This window comes from Nanorana parkeri, unplaced genomic scaffold, assembly GCF_000935625.1.
Source record: "Nanorana parkeri isolate BGI_ZX_2015 unplaced genomic scaffold, ASM93562v1 scaffold180, whole genome shotgun sequence".
Taxonomy (NCBI): Eukaryota; Metazoa; Chordata; class Amphibia; order Anura; family Dicroglossidae; genus Nanorana; species Nanorana parkeri.
In genome coordinates this window covers 2,465,727-2,481,428 of record NW_017306448.1, presented here as the reverse complement: position 1 = coordinate 2,481,428, position 15,702 = coordinate 2,465,727, and the positions used below count along the sequence as shown (strand labels likewise).

The 15,702-nt window shown below is 42.9% G+C and overlaps 1 protein-coding gene across 1 annotated transcript in view; it reads left to right on the top strand.

The window, feature by feature from the left end:
- The window catches only part of TRMT44 (tRNA methyltransferase 44 homolog (S. cerevisiae)), a 50,461-nt gene that overhangs the window by 7,128 nt on the left and 27,631 nt on the right, over positions 1 to 15,702 (top strand). The window contains exon 3 of the mRNA XM_018554971.1: positions 13,457 to 13,676. Coding sequence (XP_018410473.1) covers positions 13,457 to 13,676 — 220 coding nt within the window. The remainder of the gene's footprint in view (positions 1 to 13,456; positions 13,677 to 15,702) is intronic.

The following is a 15,702-nucleotide window of genomic DNA, read 5'->3' as shown; positions in this document are numbered from 1 at the left end:
CATATAAATATGTTATAAAAATAAAATACGGAGACCTCACTAATACATCCTTTCACCCGAAGCTTAGAACTGAGCTCCAGCCGAAAGGATCTCAGTGCAGGAGCTGAGAGGACCAGCTCTGCGGTCTGCATCCGACAGAGATGCAGACCTTATAGCTGCTCCCGCAAGTCAGGTACACGGTGACCGCGTACCTGACTTGTCAGCTGGCTGCTGGCCACACAGTACCGGCTCGGCCCGTGGGCTGGTACTTTGAGACCACTGCTGTAGATTATGGAGAAGAAAACATATATCCAGATATCACTTCCTCTGTATCAGACAAGTATGCACATAGACCAATAGCATACAGACTAGCTTTGCACCACAGCGCCATCTAGTGCTCAAAAGACAATACAACATCTCTGAATGTCAGCAATACACATCAGTATGCTGTTGCATCTCCAACAGTTTTATGCAATGTGCTTTCAAGCACGGGGGGCTGGAAGGGGGAGTGTAAACAGGGAGGACTCCTGCAGAGTGACAGTGCTTATGTACAGTCACCAGACTGTTGATATAGAAAGCTCCTATAGTGGAGTTGTCTTTTTGGCTATACAAATACATAGACAACAGGAAAGACCAATTGGTCCTTTCAAGTCAAAAATACAATGTTGTAGTACGTATATGTGAACTGTTTTGGGCCCCTTTTAGATGGGCATTCCAATCAGGTCCGCCTGTCAGTTTATCAGGTGGATCTGATTGGAAGCCCATTGTTACACTGGCCATAAACCTATAGATTTTCTATTGATAGATGGAAAAAGTGCAACAGATTCCTCCATCTACGCTAAACTGTGTGGATGGAGGAATCTCCCACTGGGCCAAGCTTCAGTATCTTGCTAGTCGGCCCCGCTGGCTCTCAAATTACATGAACAATGCCTGCATCCAATCAGACTGTTCAGGTGTTTTGAGTGACAGCGGGGCCGACTAGCAAGATACTGAAGCTTGGCCCAGTGGGAGATTCCTCCTTCCACACAGTTTAGCGTAGATGGAGGAATCTGTTGCACTTTTGATCATAGAAAATCTGCAGATAATCTATAGGTTTATGGCCAGCTTTAGTCTATTGGCAGTCGGATCTAAATGGACATGTGTCCATTTACACCCAAATACCCCATACTCAGTCCAGTTCCAGAAGACCAAATGGAACAGAGTTCCATTTTGGCAGACCTGTGGAGATCTGATGTACACAGACACATCATTTACATCTGACTCCCCATAGACCAACATGGGTCCAGTAAGTTCAGTTTTTTCCTCCCATTGCAAGATGGCGGAATAAACTGGACGGACACGGATGTAACAATGGTGACATATGTTCCGAACTGCTCCGATCAGCAGGGGATCCATGCTGATCGGAAACTGACAGGGGACCATGTGAAAGGGGGCCTTTTAAAATTCACAAATAGGCTGGAGACCTGATTTTCTCTGTTGCAGTTGTAACCCAGGTCTTGTCCCTGCCCCAGCTTGTGACTGTACAGAAGGGGTCACAAATTCAATTCACTCGGGGGGCCACTGGGGAAAAAAAAAATTCTCCTGTGGGGGCCGCTTGCCAAATTTCATACTCCCCACACACATAGAAATACACACACAGAAATATGCACAACCACCATTACAAATACTAATATAGACACAATAAGGCCCCATTCACACCTGTAGGTTTGGGTGCAATTAGGGATTAGTAGGAATGCCTAATCTGCCGTGTATAACCGGCATTTGTCACCCGTTCAAGTTAATGATCAGGTGACAGCCGCTGCATGTAAATGCCTGCACACCGCATGTAATGGTATGTGATATGATTACATGCGTTTAGGACTCAATCATTATTCCTGGATCGATGTGTCCAGGGAGAGTGATTGATTCCTAACTGCATGTAATCATATCACATACCATTACATGCGGTGTGCAGGCGTTTACGGGCACCGGCTGTCACCTGATTATTAACTTGAACAGGTGACAGTTGGCACGTCTGAAAACCAGACTAGGGATTCCTGCTACAGGAAAATGCAAATTCTTGACACAAATCCCTAATCGCACCTAAAATAAAAGATGCGAATAAGGCCCTAATACACAGATATACACTGAGTGGCCAGATTATTATGACCACCTGACGTTTGTAGGCAAATTAGCTATAATTTCGCGCTGAAGTTGCTAGAGGGCCATACCATTATAAATAGGGAAGCAGGTTGTTTACCACGACAGGAGAATTGATTTTTATTCCATCCTTTCAACCGGTGTTCAGTGAAGATTGTCAGAACACTGATCTGAGTACTGGTACTGACAGGAGCTGCTATGCGATCTGACAGAGATGCAGACTGTGTAGCTGCTCCCGCAAGTCAGGTGCGTGGCCCATGACCACGTGCCTGACTTGTCACCTGACTGCAGGCCACATAGTACTGGTTTGCGGGCCGCAATTGGCCCACAGGCCGGTACTTTCAGACCCCTGCTGTACAGTGAAACAATAAAGAGCAGACTGATGAGCTCATCTCTTTGCCGCTCTGCTCTCTCCTCCCATCTTAGTGTTCAATGTCGGCACTGCAGCACAACTGATGGGCTTCTTGTGCTGCTTCTCCCTCTTCTACTTTGTACAGGGACTGCAAAAGTCTGATACCAAGTAAATCCAGGTACTACCATTGTTTGTATTTAAAACATGCATTTAATAAAGTATTAATATACTGTATATAAAGCTGCATTCATTTTGTATGTTTTATTTGCCAGTATGAGAGCCCCTGTGTGTGTTTTTTAAAGTAGGCACCGCTCCAAGCTCGCTCTTGTGATGGACTACAATCTCATTACAAATGAGTAAACTAAACATGAGATTGTAGTCCATCATGGGAGCGAGCTTGGAGCAGGGGGCGACTTTACAACACACACAGGGACCATGGGGAACAAAAGTACCCACCCTCCAGAAGGAAGGACAGTGTCAGGACCAATTCAGAGATGATTTGAGGATCTACAGCCGACTGATACACAAATAAGATACAATTTTTGTTAATAGTTAAGGTGCTTACATGTATTTTTAAGGTTCAACTCCTTAGTTTAGTGCAGGGGTGTAACTAGAAATCTAGAAAAGAATGATAACCGCATACATTTTATAACTAGCCTTGGTAGCAGGGCGCACATGAGAAGGCTTACAACAATACAAAACACAAAAAGAATCCCCACCACACCTGCCAGCTAGCCTGCAACAAAACAAGTTACCCTGTCAACAGGATGCGTTGAAAACAGAGGTTTTAGTTGGGCAAACCTTTGGCCAAAAATATGTAGAAGCCACACCGCCCAAGGCTCCTCTAATTTATCGACTGCATCATGGAGACTCCTAAATAGAGTTAGGACCACACTTCACAGAGGAGCCTTGAAGGTGGCGGTGTGGCTTCTACATATTTTTGGCCAGAGGTTTGTGCAACTAAAACCTCTGTTTTTAACGCATACTGTTGACTGGGTAACTTGTGTTGTTGCGGGCGTACGTAGAAATCACAGGGCCCCATAGCAAAATTTTGTATGCCACTGAACAACACATTGCTACAGTTATGTGGTACAGAGCCTGAGCTACAGTGTATATTATTATAGATGATATGATTACATGCAGTTAGAAAACAATCACTATCCTAGAACGCATTGATCGTACCATTACATGCAGTGTGCAGGTGTTTACATGCAGCGGCTGTCACCTGATCACCTGATCAATAACTTGAATGGGTGACAGCAGGTGCATGTAAATGCCAGATTAGGGATTCCTGCTGCAGGAAAATGCAAGTTTCAGACACAGGAATTCCTAATCACACCTAAAAATACAGATGTTAAAGGGGCCTTATGCATCCCCCCCCAAACACACACACGCGCAGAACAATAAAAACATCCTCCCCCCTCTGCCCCCACAGATAAAATATAAAAACCCCATCACCTGCACATTCCCTGGTGATCAGTGGTTGATTAGTAAGATCTGGTGCAGACCTTACTAATCAATTATTTCGGCCAGAGCTGTCAGAGCTCCGGCCAAAAGGAGTTTGTGAGTCCCGGAAGTTTACAGGAGCAGCTATGCGGTCTGCATCTGTCAGAGATGCAGACCGTGTAGTTGCAGGCTGGATGGTACCGGTTTGCGGGGCGGTACTTGGATACCCCTGCAGAGCCTTCCTTCCTTGCTGCTGACCAGGCCTCCTCTCTGCCCCGGGCCCCATAGCGGCCACGTGGGCGGCTACAGCGGTAGTTCCGCCATTGGTTTAGTGTCACTTTAACAATTGGAGCTGTGCTTATCCATCCACAACAAATGCAGTATAAACGCTTTCTTTAGCTTTGCCTTACGTGGCAGTTACAAATCCTTTGTACGGTGATACAGATCGCACGTATGCATTACAGCTGTGTATTTAGTTGTTTACCTTGAGTTCAGTTTTAAAAGGTCATTCCACTCAGAGGAGATATTAGAGTTGTGATTCATTTGTCATTCATTATATATCTCAGGGACTTCCATGGTGAGTAGGTATGAGCAGAATTTCTCTGAAGCAGAAACTCTCAATGTCTCTAATTGAGCTACTTTGGTGAAACATGAAAAAGAAACATCTCCTTTTTCTATTATTTGTGTACCCACTTCAGTACCGGCATGTTACACGCCATCCATGTCCAGGCCATTTTTTTTAATTTTCAGCACTGCAAGTTGGCTGAGAATTCCCTTCGTCACACAACACTGTAAGAACATTCTTTTTTTTATCATTTTCTTGGGACAAATAGAGCTTTCTTGTAGTGGTATTTAATCATCGCTTTTATATATTTTTTGCTATATAAAAAAAATCCTGTTTTCTCTTTCATTTATAAATGACAAGAAATAAAAATGTCAGGACAGTGTGAAACTCACAGAAATGACCCCTTTTTGGAAAGTAGATACTCTAAGGTGATCTGATTTTATTTTATTTTTATTTTTTTTTGTGGCACAATTTTTTGGAAATGAAGGAACATGCCAGTATTGAGGTTGAAAGATGGAGCTTGATAATGGTGCACAAGATACAATAAGTGTACAGGCCACATACAGTGGGAGGATGGAGGTGAAGGGGTTAATCTACAGATGTGCAGGATAAGGGAGATGACTCCTCCAATTCATTACTCGCTTAACTCTCCCCTTTCTCCGATGTAAGTGGACATGGATGTCTTGGCAATGTAAACATTGGCTTGTGATAACCAATCGTGGCGATCACAGGACACAGAGCAGGTCTAATCCGCTCTGTGTCTAAAGCCGCTGTTCTCTGCTGTCTAATGACAGTGGCTGCTACGGCCGCGCGTACGCATGCGTTCACGGAAGGACTTACAGGTACACCCTCCCGGAACAATGTATCGTTTTAATGCAGTGGCTGGTCCACATGTGGCAAATAGTGTTGTTTTTTTGTTTGTTTTTTTTTACTTCGGGCAGGTTTTAGGATAGTTTCTTAATTCATATCATGTTCTTTGTATTTGTCTTATCTTTTTTTTTTGTGTGTGTGTATTTGATTTTTTACGTGTGTACGATCACTTTAAATTTTTTTATTTTACGTTTCCTCACTATCTTTCTTTTTTTTTTTTTTTCTTTCTTTCTTGGAAAAAAAAATAAAATAATGAAGTTAATCAGAGGCTCTTTTATTTTTTATATATTTATACCAAAGAGGTCTAACAATACAATGTTTTACCATGGATAAATGTTACAATAGTAAGAGCATGAGGCTGTTTTAACAGAACAGATCCAATTGAAAGGACCGTCTGTAAACTTAAGGAGCCATTTAAAGCCCTTTGCACCTTTTACAAACCACCAAAAAAACTCCTTCATTTTTGCTCTCTCCATTGAGTCCAATCTATTTCATCAATATGGTAAATTGTGGCTGAAATGTCACCAACATTTCAGGAGGAAATCAAAACCCTGCATTTTGCTGATTCCTAGTGGTGAGATCCTGGTGCTGTCTGGGTCTGCACATCTGCTATGGCATTTAAGATGGATCCTACCCTCCCTGTTGGGTATTTATCTTGTGAAATAGAGATTGCAGCAGGAGAAATGGGAACAGCAGGGAAATTTGCTGTGGTAACAGCGAGAGCAACTTGCTAAGCCAACATACAGATATTCAGGAGTGGCCGGACATTCAGGCTCCACCCACCTGTCCTCAAGGCACCAAGGTGTAGCCCAGCTTACAGATGTTTCTATAGAGTGGGCAGAGGGCATTGCATCAGTGGTAACCGGAGCAGCTTTTCTAACTTATGAACAGTCTGAGATTTTCAGTCTGCAGATGGCCAGAAGGGGTGATGTTATTTCTTGTTTACATGGGTGTGTGTGGAGAACTAAGTACAATTATAGGGATGTGTCACCCATGCACCCCTCCTCTTAAGAGATATTAGAAGCATGTGGATGGCCCAACCCACCATTTCCACATGTTACTGAATATCCCTTTTTTAGGTCAATTTGATTTTTTAATGTTATATTTTGAGTGTTGTGTTTTCATACTTAAATTGGTATTAAACTCTCAAACTTTTTTTTTCTTTTTAAATAATGAATTCAGTGCATATAATGCACTTCAATTAATACACTGTGTCTATTAATATCACAAAATGTATTAATCAAAAAAAATTACATTGATTCATCCAATGGTGTCCTTTTAAATTCAATTTCTACAATTAAGTGAGTCATGCACCCCAGTGCTATGACTCTAAAGCTGGCCATACACCTTTAGGCCTCATTCACACTGATGAGAGCCGGCCAGTACAGTTCCATGCAAGGTGCACGGCCGTATCGGACCGCTCCCGGGAAGTACAGGTGCTGCTTGTGATTGTACTCAGCAGGCTGTTCTTCTCTATGGGAGTCCGTGATCAGGTCTAATACCAGCAATCCCTTTATTCATATAGGCAAAGGCTACCCTCAACGGACTATTTGCACACGCAATTGTAATTTTTTTTTAGGTTGGAAATTCACTTCATAGGGTTAGGCAAACCGATCCACATGGACATGTAGATCACTGAAAGGTCACCAAGCAGCATCTAAAATACATTTAGTGATTTTTGATTGGCTCTATATGGACTTCAAGGTCTTTTCACACATACACTATATTGCCAAAAGTATTGGGACGCCTGCCTTTACATGCATATGAACTTTAATGGCATCCCAGTCTTAGTCCGTAGGGTTCAATATTGAGTTGGCCCACCCTTTGCAGCTATAACAGCTTCAACTCTTCTGGGAAGGCGTCCACAAGGATTATTAGTGGGTCTATGGGAATGTTTGACCATTCTTCCAGAAGCACATTTGTGAGGTTAGGTACTGATGTTGGACGAGAAGGCCTGGCTTGCATTCTCCGCTCTAATTCATCCCAAAGGTGTTCTATCAGTTTGAGGTCAGGACTCTGTGCAGGCCAGTCAAGTTCCTCCACCCCAAACTCGTTCATCTACGTCTTTATGGACCTTGCTTTGTGCACTGGTCCGCAGGCATGTTGGAACAGGAAGGGGCCATCCCCAAACTGTTCCACAAAGTTAGGAGCATGAAATTGTCCAGAATGTCTTGGTATGCTGATGCCTTAAGAGTTCCCTTCACTGGAACTAAGGGGCCAAGCCCAACCCCTGAAAAACAACCTCACACCATAATCCCCCCTCCACCAAACTTTACACTTGGCACAATGCAGTCAGGCAAGTACCGTTCTCCTGGCAACCGCCAAACCCAGACACGTCCATCGGATTGCCAGACAGAGAAGCGTTATTCGTCGCGCCAGAGAACACGTCCCCACTTCTGTAGAGTCCAGTGGTGGCGTGCTGTACACCACTGCACCTGACGCTTTGCATTGCACTTGGTGATTGTAAGGCTTGGGTGCAGCTGCTCGGCCATGGAAACCCATTCCATGAAGCTCTCTACGCACTGTTGTTGTGTCAATCTGAAGGCCACACGAAGTTTGGAGGTCTGTAGCTGCTGACTCTGCCGACGACTTCTGCGCACTGTGCGCTTCAGCATGCGTTGACCCCGCTCTGTCATTTTACGTGGCCTACCACTTGATTTTTAGAAGCGTCTGCATGCCCAGGTGCTTGATACACCTGTGGCCATTCAGGTGATTGGAACACCTGAATCCAATGATTTGCAGGGGTATCCCAATACTTTTGGCAATATAGTGTACTTTCCTATAGTTTTGCTTAAAATGTTTAAGGACACACAGTGCGCACAAATCACTGTGGCCGTACTGTTTCTGTTTTGTGTTACTTTCTAAAGGAACTTTGAGTAAACTACTTTTTTGTTTCCTACGTTTCTTGAAATACAAATTGTTCAGCACGAAAGTAATCCACATTATCGGCTCTTTTTAAACCCTCTTCGGTCTTTGAATCTCCGTAGCCACATTGTTCTGAAGCATTGCTGGTTCATCAGTATAATTCATTAGTATGTTTATCTCCCTGAAAGGAAATGCATTTGTTGGCGCTCGCGGTAATAGAGTTTCTCTTTACTTTGAAATTTAAATTACATTCTTGTGCTGTTATTTTGTTATCCGACATTTTATCTTGTCTTTGGAAGTCATTAGGGCTGTTTTTTCACTTTTAAATTGCATGCGTTATGAGGATTCGGGCACTTATAATGCTTTGTGCGTATCCGTACTTGTTTTCTGTAAGTTGTTGATTAACGGGATGCTGCCAGACAGGTTATGTTTTTAATTAACCCCTAGATGTGCATTTCAAGCAGAACAACTCCTTTTTATGAAGATTTGAGGTTTACTTTATTAATATTGCAGACAATGTCTTTAGTCCTGTCTCGGAAACCTATCTCCAAGTTGACATCTTTATTAACTGCAGAGTAGATCATTGGTTTGAAAATAGCCTTTGTAAATGTGACAAGTCTTATAAACCTAACCTATACTTGACATGTAAATGGCCCTTAGAAAATTCACCCCACTTAAACTGACCCTTGCTGTTCCTTATGCCATGCCATCCCATCCCATCTAACCGTACTTGTGTATAGATGTTGCTATAAGGTTTTTATTGCCCCCTCTTCCCTGTATTAGCTCTGTAGCAATACCTAGACAACTGTAAAAATCCTTTTTGCATAAATCTGCTTTACCTTCAGAAGTCTGTCCATGAGGAATGCTTGGGTACAATGACATAATCCATATTCATGATCCATATTTTTCCAAGTCATCCTCCAGGACGGTTTATTTGAGAGATAGTGCAGCCCACCTGCAGGAAGACCTAGAGAGTTTAAAAAGCTCTCCAGTAGCTCCATGCCCACAGTTCCTGTGTTTCCTGCCTCCTGCATATACACCTGTGCTCACTTCTGTTTGTTATTTTTCCCCATGTGGTCTTTCTGAAGTTGTCAAAGACTGCCCCTGCTAGCCAACCTCCATATGAGCGGACCAGTGAGACTCATAGATTCAAGATACAGGGGCATGGGGAGAATGTCTGGAAATGGGTCACACTGTGCTTCCCTTCCTTCCTTTTATTAAGTGACCTCCAGTCGTTCCAGTGGCAGCCATCAAAACCTCCCCCTTAAACTGCAGCTAATCCCTCTCCTCACTGGTATCTTCACGCTGGTGGTTCTGGCGGGCTTTTTTACCATCACTTGTATCTGGAGTGTAAATAAGACACTTGTGCATCATGGGCTGCAATAGGGAGCTTTCTGGTTGACGTTCTGGAAGTGACGTTGCGAATGCCTGTGTGTCTCTTGACACAACGATAAAGAATCTGTAGTATCAGAGATTGCTTATTTTCAAGCCACCATGCATTACGACGTGTGTTCTGCCATATGGTTTCAGTACAACACAAAGCTCATACCTGTTATGTGGGTGTCACTGGTAGTAGTCACTTTATTATATACAACATGTTGGTTAGTTCCAGTGGGAACAGGGCTTTAGGAACGAAGGCACTCCAGGCAGTGGTCTCACCATAGAGATACATTTTGCTAATCTTACAAGTAAACCATCGTGCAGATGACTGAGGAAAATTCAAGTTATTATCTGATAACTACTTTTCCAGGAATCCTCCAGGACTATGACTGCAAGTAATATTGTTGTCCTGTATAGTCATCTTGCTAATACTGAGGCCTGGGAGCATACAGGAGGGCTTTTAAATGCTCTAGTTCTTGTGTTTCCTGTAGGTGAGCGGAGCCATCTCTCATGTAAACTGCCCTGGAGGATTCCTGGAAAGGGAGTCATCAGGTATAAGTTGCATTTCCCCCGATTGACTTCAATGATTAACATATGGCAACAAACACACATCTCCTCTGAATTCTAAAAGTTAAAAATGTTCTGTTGATGTTAGTGTATCTACTGCTGAACTCGGGCTCCTTAACCAACATTGGATTCCTCCATGACTGAGTCCAGTTAGGGTAGAAACGCATCAGGTGTGGAACCTGCTTCTGTCAGGACATGAGCCCGTGTAAACAATAAACTGTTATATCTTGGAATTCAGTGGAAATGCAGCTTTGTTGCTTTATGTTACTAATATTGGATGTGGAGTGGTTGCTGTGAAAGCCCTTGGCACCCGCAGCTGGTTCCTGTAGGAGACGCAAGCCTAAAGTGGTACCAAGGTCTCATTGCCTGTTGCTGCATTGTGGTGGGGTCGATGGGAAAACAAAATAATCATTTCAACAGAGGTACTGTTAGATGGGGTAGCGTAATGAATACTGGGGTCACTTTAAATAAAAGGATTGCCTATCTCCGGAATCCTGAAATTCTTCATGTTGGTACTCATGGTGGCTTCCTGAGTTCTGGTCCTCCCATTCAGCAGAGATCACCTCCAACCAGTGCTCTTGAATATGATAATTTCACTAGCCCTGTTGAAAATTATAATTCAGGTTGGAAGAGGTAAGTATTTCTGGTTCTTGAGTACATGTGGAATTTGTTACTAGAGGGTTTTTTAAAGAGTGTTTGTTCACGTTTAAAACTAATTTTCAAGGGAGGGTAAAATCCTCCTTTAGATTGGGACCTGTTTCCACCTCCCACAGTTTTCTAGTTGTTTTCCCTCCACTCTTACCAGGGGACTAATATTTTGCTCCTTTTTCATCTTTTTTACCTGGTGAACCAGCCAATTTCTCTTCTTCCAATCTTAGGGTGATCAGGTTTTGATCAGCTCCCTAAACAGAAGCAACATTGCCACTCTAGGATTTGGAGTCCTCAGGGAACACAAGGCATTGTGGGATGCCAATTTCATCCAATAGGGACATGCTTCTGTGTACAATTGTGCTCATAAGTTTACATACCCTGGCAGAATTTAGGATTTCCTGGCCATTTTTCAGAGAATATGAATGATAACACGAATGATAACACGAAAACCTTTGTCACTCATGGGTAGTGTTTGGCTGAAGCCATTTATTATCAATCAACTGTGTTTACTCTTTTCCAATCATAATGACAACAGAAACTACCCAAATGACCCTGATCAAAAGTTTACATGCCCTGGTGATTTTGGCCTGATAACATGCACACCGGTTGACACAAAGGGGTGTTAATGGCTATTAAAGGGAACCATCCTCACCTGTGATCTGTTTGCATGTAATCAGTGTGTGTGTATAAAAGGCCAATGAGTTCCTGGCCTCCTCACAGACCCTTGCAACCTTCATCCAGTGCTGCACTGACATGTCTGGATTCTGAGTCATGGGGAAAGCAAAACAATTGTCAAAGGACCTGCGGGAAAAGGTAATTGAACTGTATAGAACAGGAAAGGGATATAAAAAGATATCCAAGGAATTGAGAATGCCAATCAGCAGTGTTCAAACTCTAATCAAGAAGTGGAACATGAGGGGTTCTGTTGAAACCAAACCACGGTCAGGTAGACCAACTAAACTGTCAGCCACAACTGCCAGGAAAATTGTTCGGGATGCAAAGAAAAACCCACAAATAACTTCAGGTGAAATACAGGACACTCTGAAAACATGTGGTGTGGCTGTTGCAAGATGCACAATAAGGAGGCACTTGAAGAAAGATGGGCTGCATGGTTGAGTCGCCAGAAGAAAGCCATTACTACGCAAATGCCACAAAGTATCCCGCTTACAATACGCCAAACAGCACAGAGACAAGCCTCAAACCTTCTGGCACAAAGTCATTTGGAGTGATGAGACCAAAATTGAGCTTTTCGGCCACAACCATAAACGCTACATTTGGAGAGGAGTCAACAAGGCCTATGATGAAAAGTACACCATTCCTACTGTGAAACACGGAGGTGGATCGCTGATGTTTTGGGGATGTGTGAGCTACAAAGGCACAGGAAAGTTGGTCAGAATTGATGGCACGATGAATGCAGTATGTTATCAAAAGATACTGGAGGACAATTTGCATGCATCAGCCCGGAAGCTGCGCATGGGACGTACTTGGACATTCCAACATGACAATGATCCTAAACACAAGGCCAAGTCGACCTGTCATTGGCTACAGCAGAATAAAGTGAAGGTTCTGGAGTGGCCATCTCAGTCTCCTGACCTCAATATCATTGAGCCACTCTGGGGAGATCTCAAACGTGCAGTTCATGCAAGACAGCCCAAGAATTTACAGGACCTGGAGGCTTTTTGCCAGGAAGAATGGGCAGCTTTACCATCTGAGAAGATAAAGAGCCTCATCCACACATACCACAAAAGACTTCAAGCTGTCATTGATGTTAAAGGGGGAAACACACCGTATTAAGAACTGGGGTATGTAAACTTTTGATCAGGGTAGTTTCTGTTGTCATTATGATTGAATAAGAGTTAACACAGTTGATTGATAATAAATGGCTTCAGCCAAACACTACACATGAGTGACAGGTTTTCGTGTTATCATTCATATTGTCTGAAAAATGGCTAGGAAATCATAAATCATAAATTCTGCCAGGGTATGTAAACTTATGAGCACAAGTGTATATGGTGTGAATGCACAAAATGGAAGTGGACAAGGGGCCCCCGTCCTCATTGGACAGACGCAGCTCATTAACCCCTTGGTGACTGACGACGTACAGTGTATTTTTTGGGGTACTGCAGTTTTTCGCCGTTTCACGGTCGCACGCAATCTGTAAACTGGGCATGTTGGGTATCGTTTTACTCGTTGTAACCTCATCTTTTATATTTCATTAAAAAAATGGGTAATTTGTTGTGTTTTGGGGCATTTAATTAAATTTGTCACAAAATTTTGGGGTTTAATAAGGAGTTGCGCTAATATTGCGCAACATAAAAATTTTCAACTACCACCATTTTATTCTATAGGGTCTTGGCATTCAGAAAATATATAATGTTGGGGGGTTTTACGTCATTTTCAGGCCTAAAATGTGGAATATAACATGGGTGCAAAAAATGAAAAAAGGGCCTCAGTCATGAAGGGGTTAACAAGCAAAAAGGATAAGCGTTTTTTAAAAAGCATATGTTTACATAGTCTAGGGAAAGCCATTTCAGGGTTTAGTTGTACTTTTAATATATACATATTGGGCAAATAGGTTGGTAAATTTAAGGTCTCTGGTTTCATATTTACATTCCCCGTTTTCTGCTTTGTTTTTTTTCCAGGTCCCTCTCCCTCATTACTCTCTATTCAGAAGGCTGGGACTCTGATGGCGTTGTATACCCTAAAATCTCCTGGATGAAAAATGAGCTGCTGTCAAAGCTTGCAAAGTGGTCCACAGAGGACAGGAGAAGCGACTTTAAGAACACCCTATCTCTCATTGCTGTGGATAAATATAGCAAGCTGTATCAGAGCCTGAAGGAGAAATACAAAGATATGGTGAAGGTAGCTGGCATTCATCCATCACTTCCTTCCCAAACTGTTAATTTCTTAACAGAGAGATTAAATGAAATCATAAGAATGAATTGTTTCCCAGGCACGCGGTCTGTCATTATAGGCCACATATCGTTTTCCAGCAGCACTAATCATGAGATGATGGGTAAACCATCTTGGTTAAGTTTTATTCTAAGTACAGCTGCATATTTTTACAGTCACTTCATAATTGAAAAGGTTCCATTTTTAAAAACCTTCAGGATGAGTGTCACATAGTACATAGACTCAAACTGGGTTATGCTGGCTTAGAAGAAAACTATAGCCAATACTTTTTCGGCGTTGGTTCTTGGGTCACAGGAGTGCGTTTTACTAATGTACTCCTGTGACTCAATGTCAGCAGGTAACGGGCATGTAGCCTGCTATATGCTGACAGCGCAGAGCCATCCTGCAGCCAGGAAAGATCCCAACTATGTTGTCGAGATCCACTCTAGAGCCAGAGCCCACCCCATCCCCTGTCTGTCTATCTAATGATCGCTGGAGGAACAAGGAGAGGAGAGAGAGGAGTTCCTGCTGGGAGCAGTGAATGACCGTCACCATTCTCTGCATGAGCTGAGTGATCAGTGGTTTGTGATTGCTCAGTTCTTAAGATAAAGAGCCGGCGTGTGACAGTTAGTGTCACACGTCGGCTCAAACTATGGGGTGCATACTAGGGATGTCCACATACCTGTGCCGATACATGGTATCGGTGCATCCCTTATATATATATATATATTTATATAAACAAATCGTACATTAAAACAGAGATGCACAAATCCCAGGAGCTCCTTGTGCTCCTTACAAATGACAGCTGCCTCCTAAGTTATGAATTTTTAGTCTAGTCTTGGAGCTCAAAAAGTATCTGTACTTGTACCGAGTACGGTACTTTGTATCGGTGCATCCCTAGTACCCTGTTTCCCCAAAAATAAGACCTACCCCAAAAATAAGACCTAGTACTATTTTTGGCAATTGCAAAAATTTAAGACCTACCTCGAAAATAAGACCTAGCTGTGACCATTCCCAGGGCCGGTGGTGGCATAAGGTGGAACTTGAAGAGCGACGGGAGAGAATCAGCGGTGCCAACGAAGCCAGCCCTAGAGGAGGGAGCAGAACCGCATAAGCCGATGCTTCCTCTACAGTGCCGGCTACTGTCACAGGCGGAGTGATACCAAATTCACTCCGCCTGTGAGGAATCAATGGTGAAAGCTTTCCTCATAGCTGTTGTCTGTCATAGACAGTCCATTTCACACACCCTCTTTCATTGTCAGCCACTCTGTTTCTCCAATTAATTTCTGTCTCTGTAAAGGTCCCTGTTTGTCTTGGGTTATGTACCCACACCCTTCAGCTTGTATAAGATCAGTGTGCACGACGAGCTTCCAAAAAACATTTGCAAAGCTTTTAGTATGCTTCAGGCAGTTTTCATAAAGTGAGCTAAGCTATAAGCATTCAAGTATTGACATATTCCTAACAAATCGTATATTAACTTTAAAGTGGAACTGCAGCTATTAAAAAAAATACATTAACACAATAGTCCCTAAAATAGGTAGTTCTTACAGTGTTCATGGCATCCATAAACCCCACAGACTGATCTCATTTATGAGCACCTCCTCACTGCACGCCAGTGTCTGATATTGGTAGATGCCCAACTTCAGGGAATGTGAAGGCTTCCCACAGTTTACATCAATCATCGCACATGCACATTTTGCTAAGGGAATGTTTATAGTGAGTCGACCTAGGAACCACAGGACTCATGAGTGAATAATATCTCCCCAGTAGAGTAATTTCCTTCTCAGCGTTGCTTGGATACCAAGAGTAGTGTACATGTGCATCAGCAAAGAAGCAGTTTAAGTAGGACAGTAACAAGGTACTCTGAACTGTGAGTACAAGGGTTAAAGTTATTAGTTCAGGTAAATGTCATGTGGGGATTAAGTTCTGCTTCAAAGCAAGACTCTCAGACCTCTGTAGCTGCAGGCACTGTGGAGCGATTCATGCTTAAAATTTA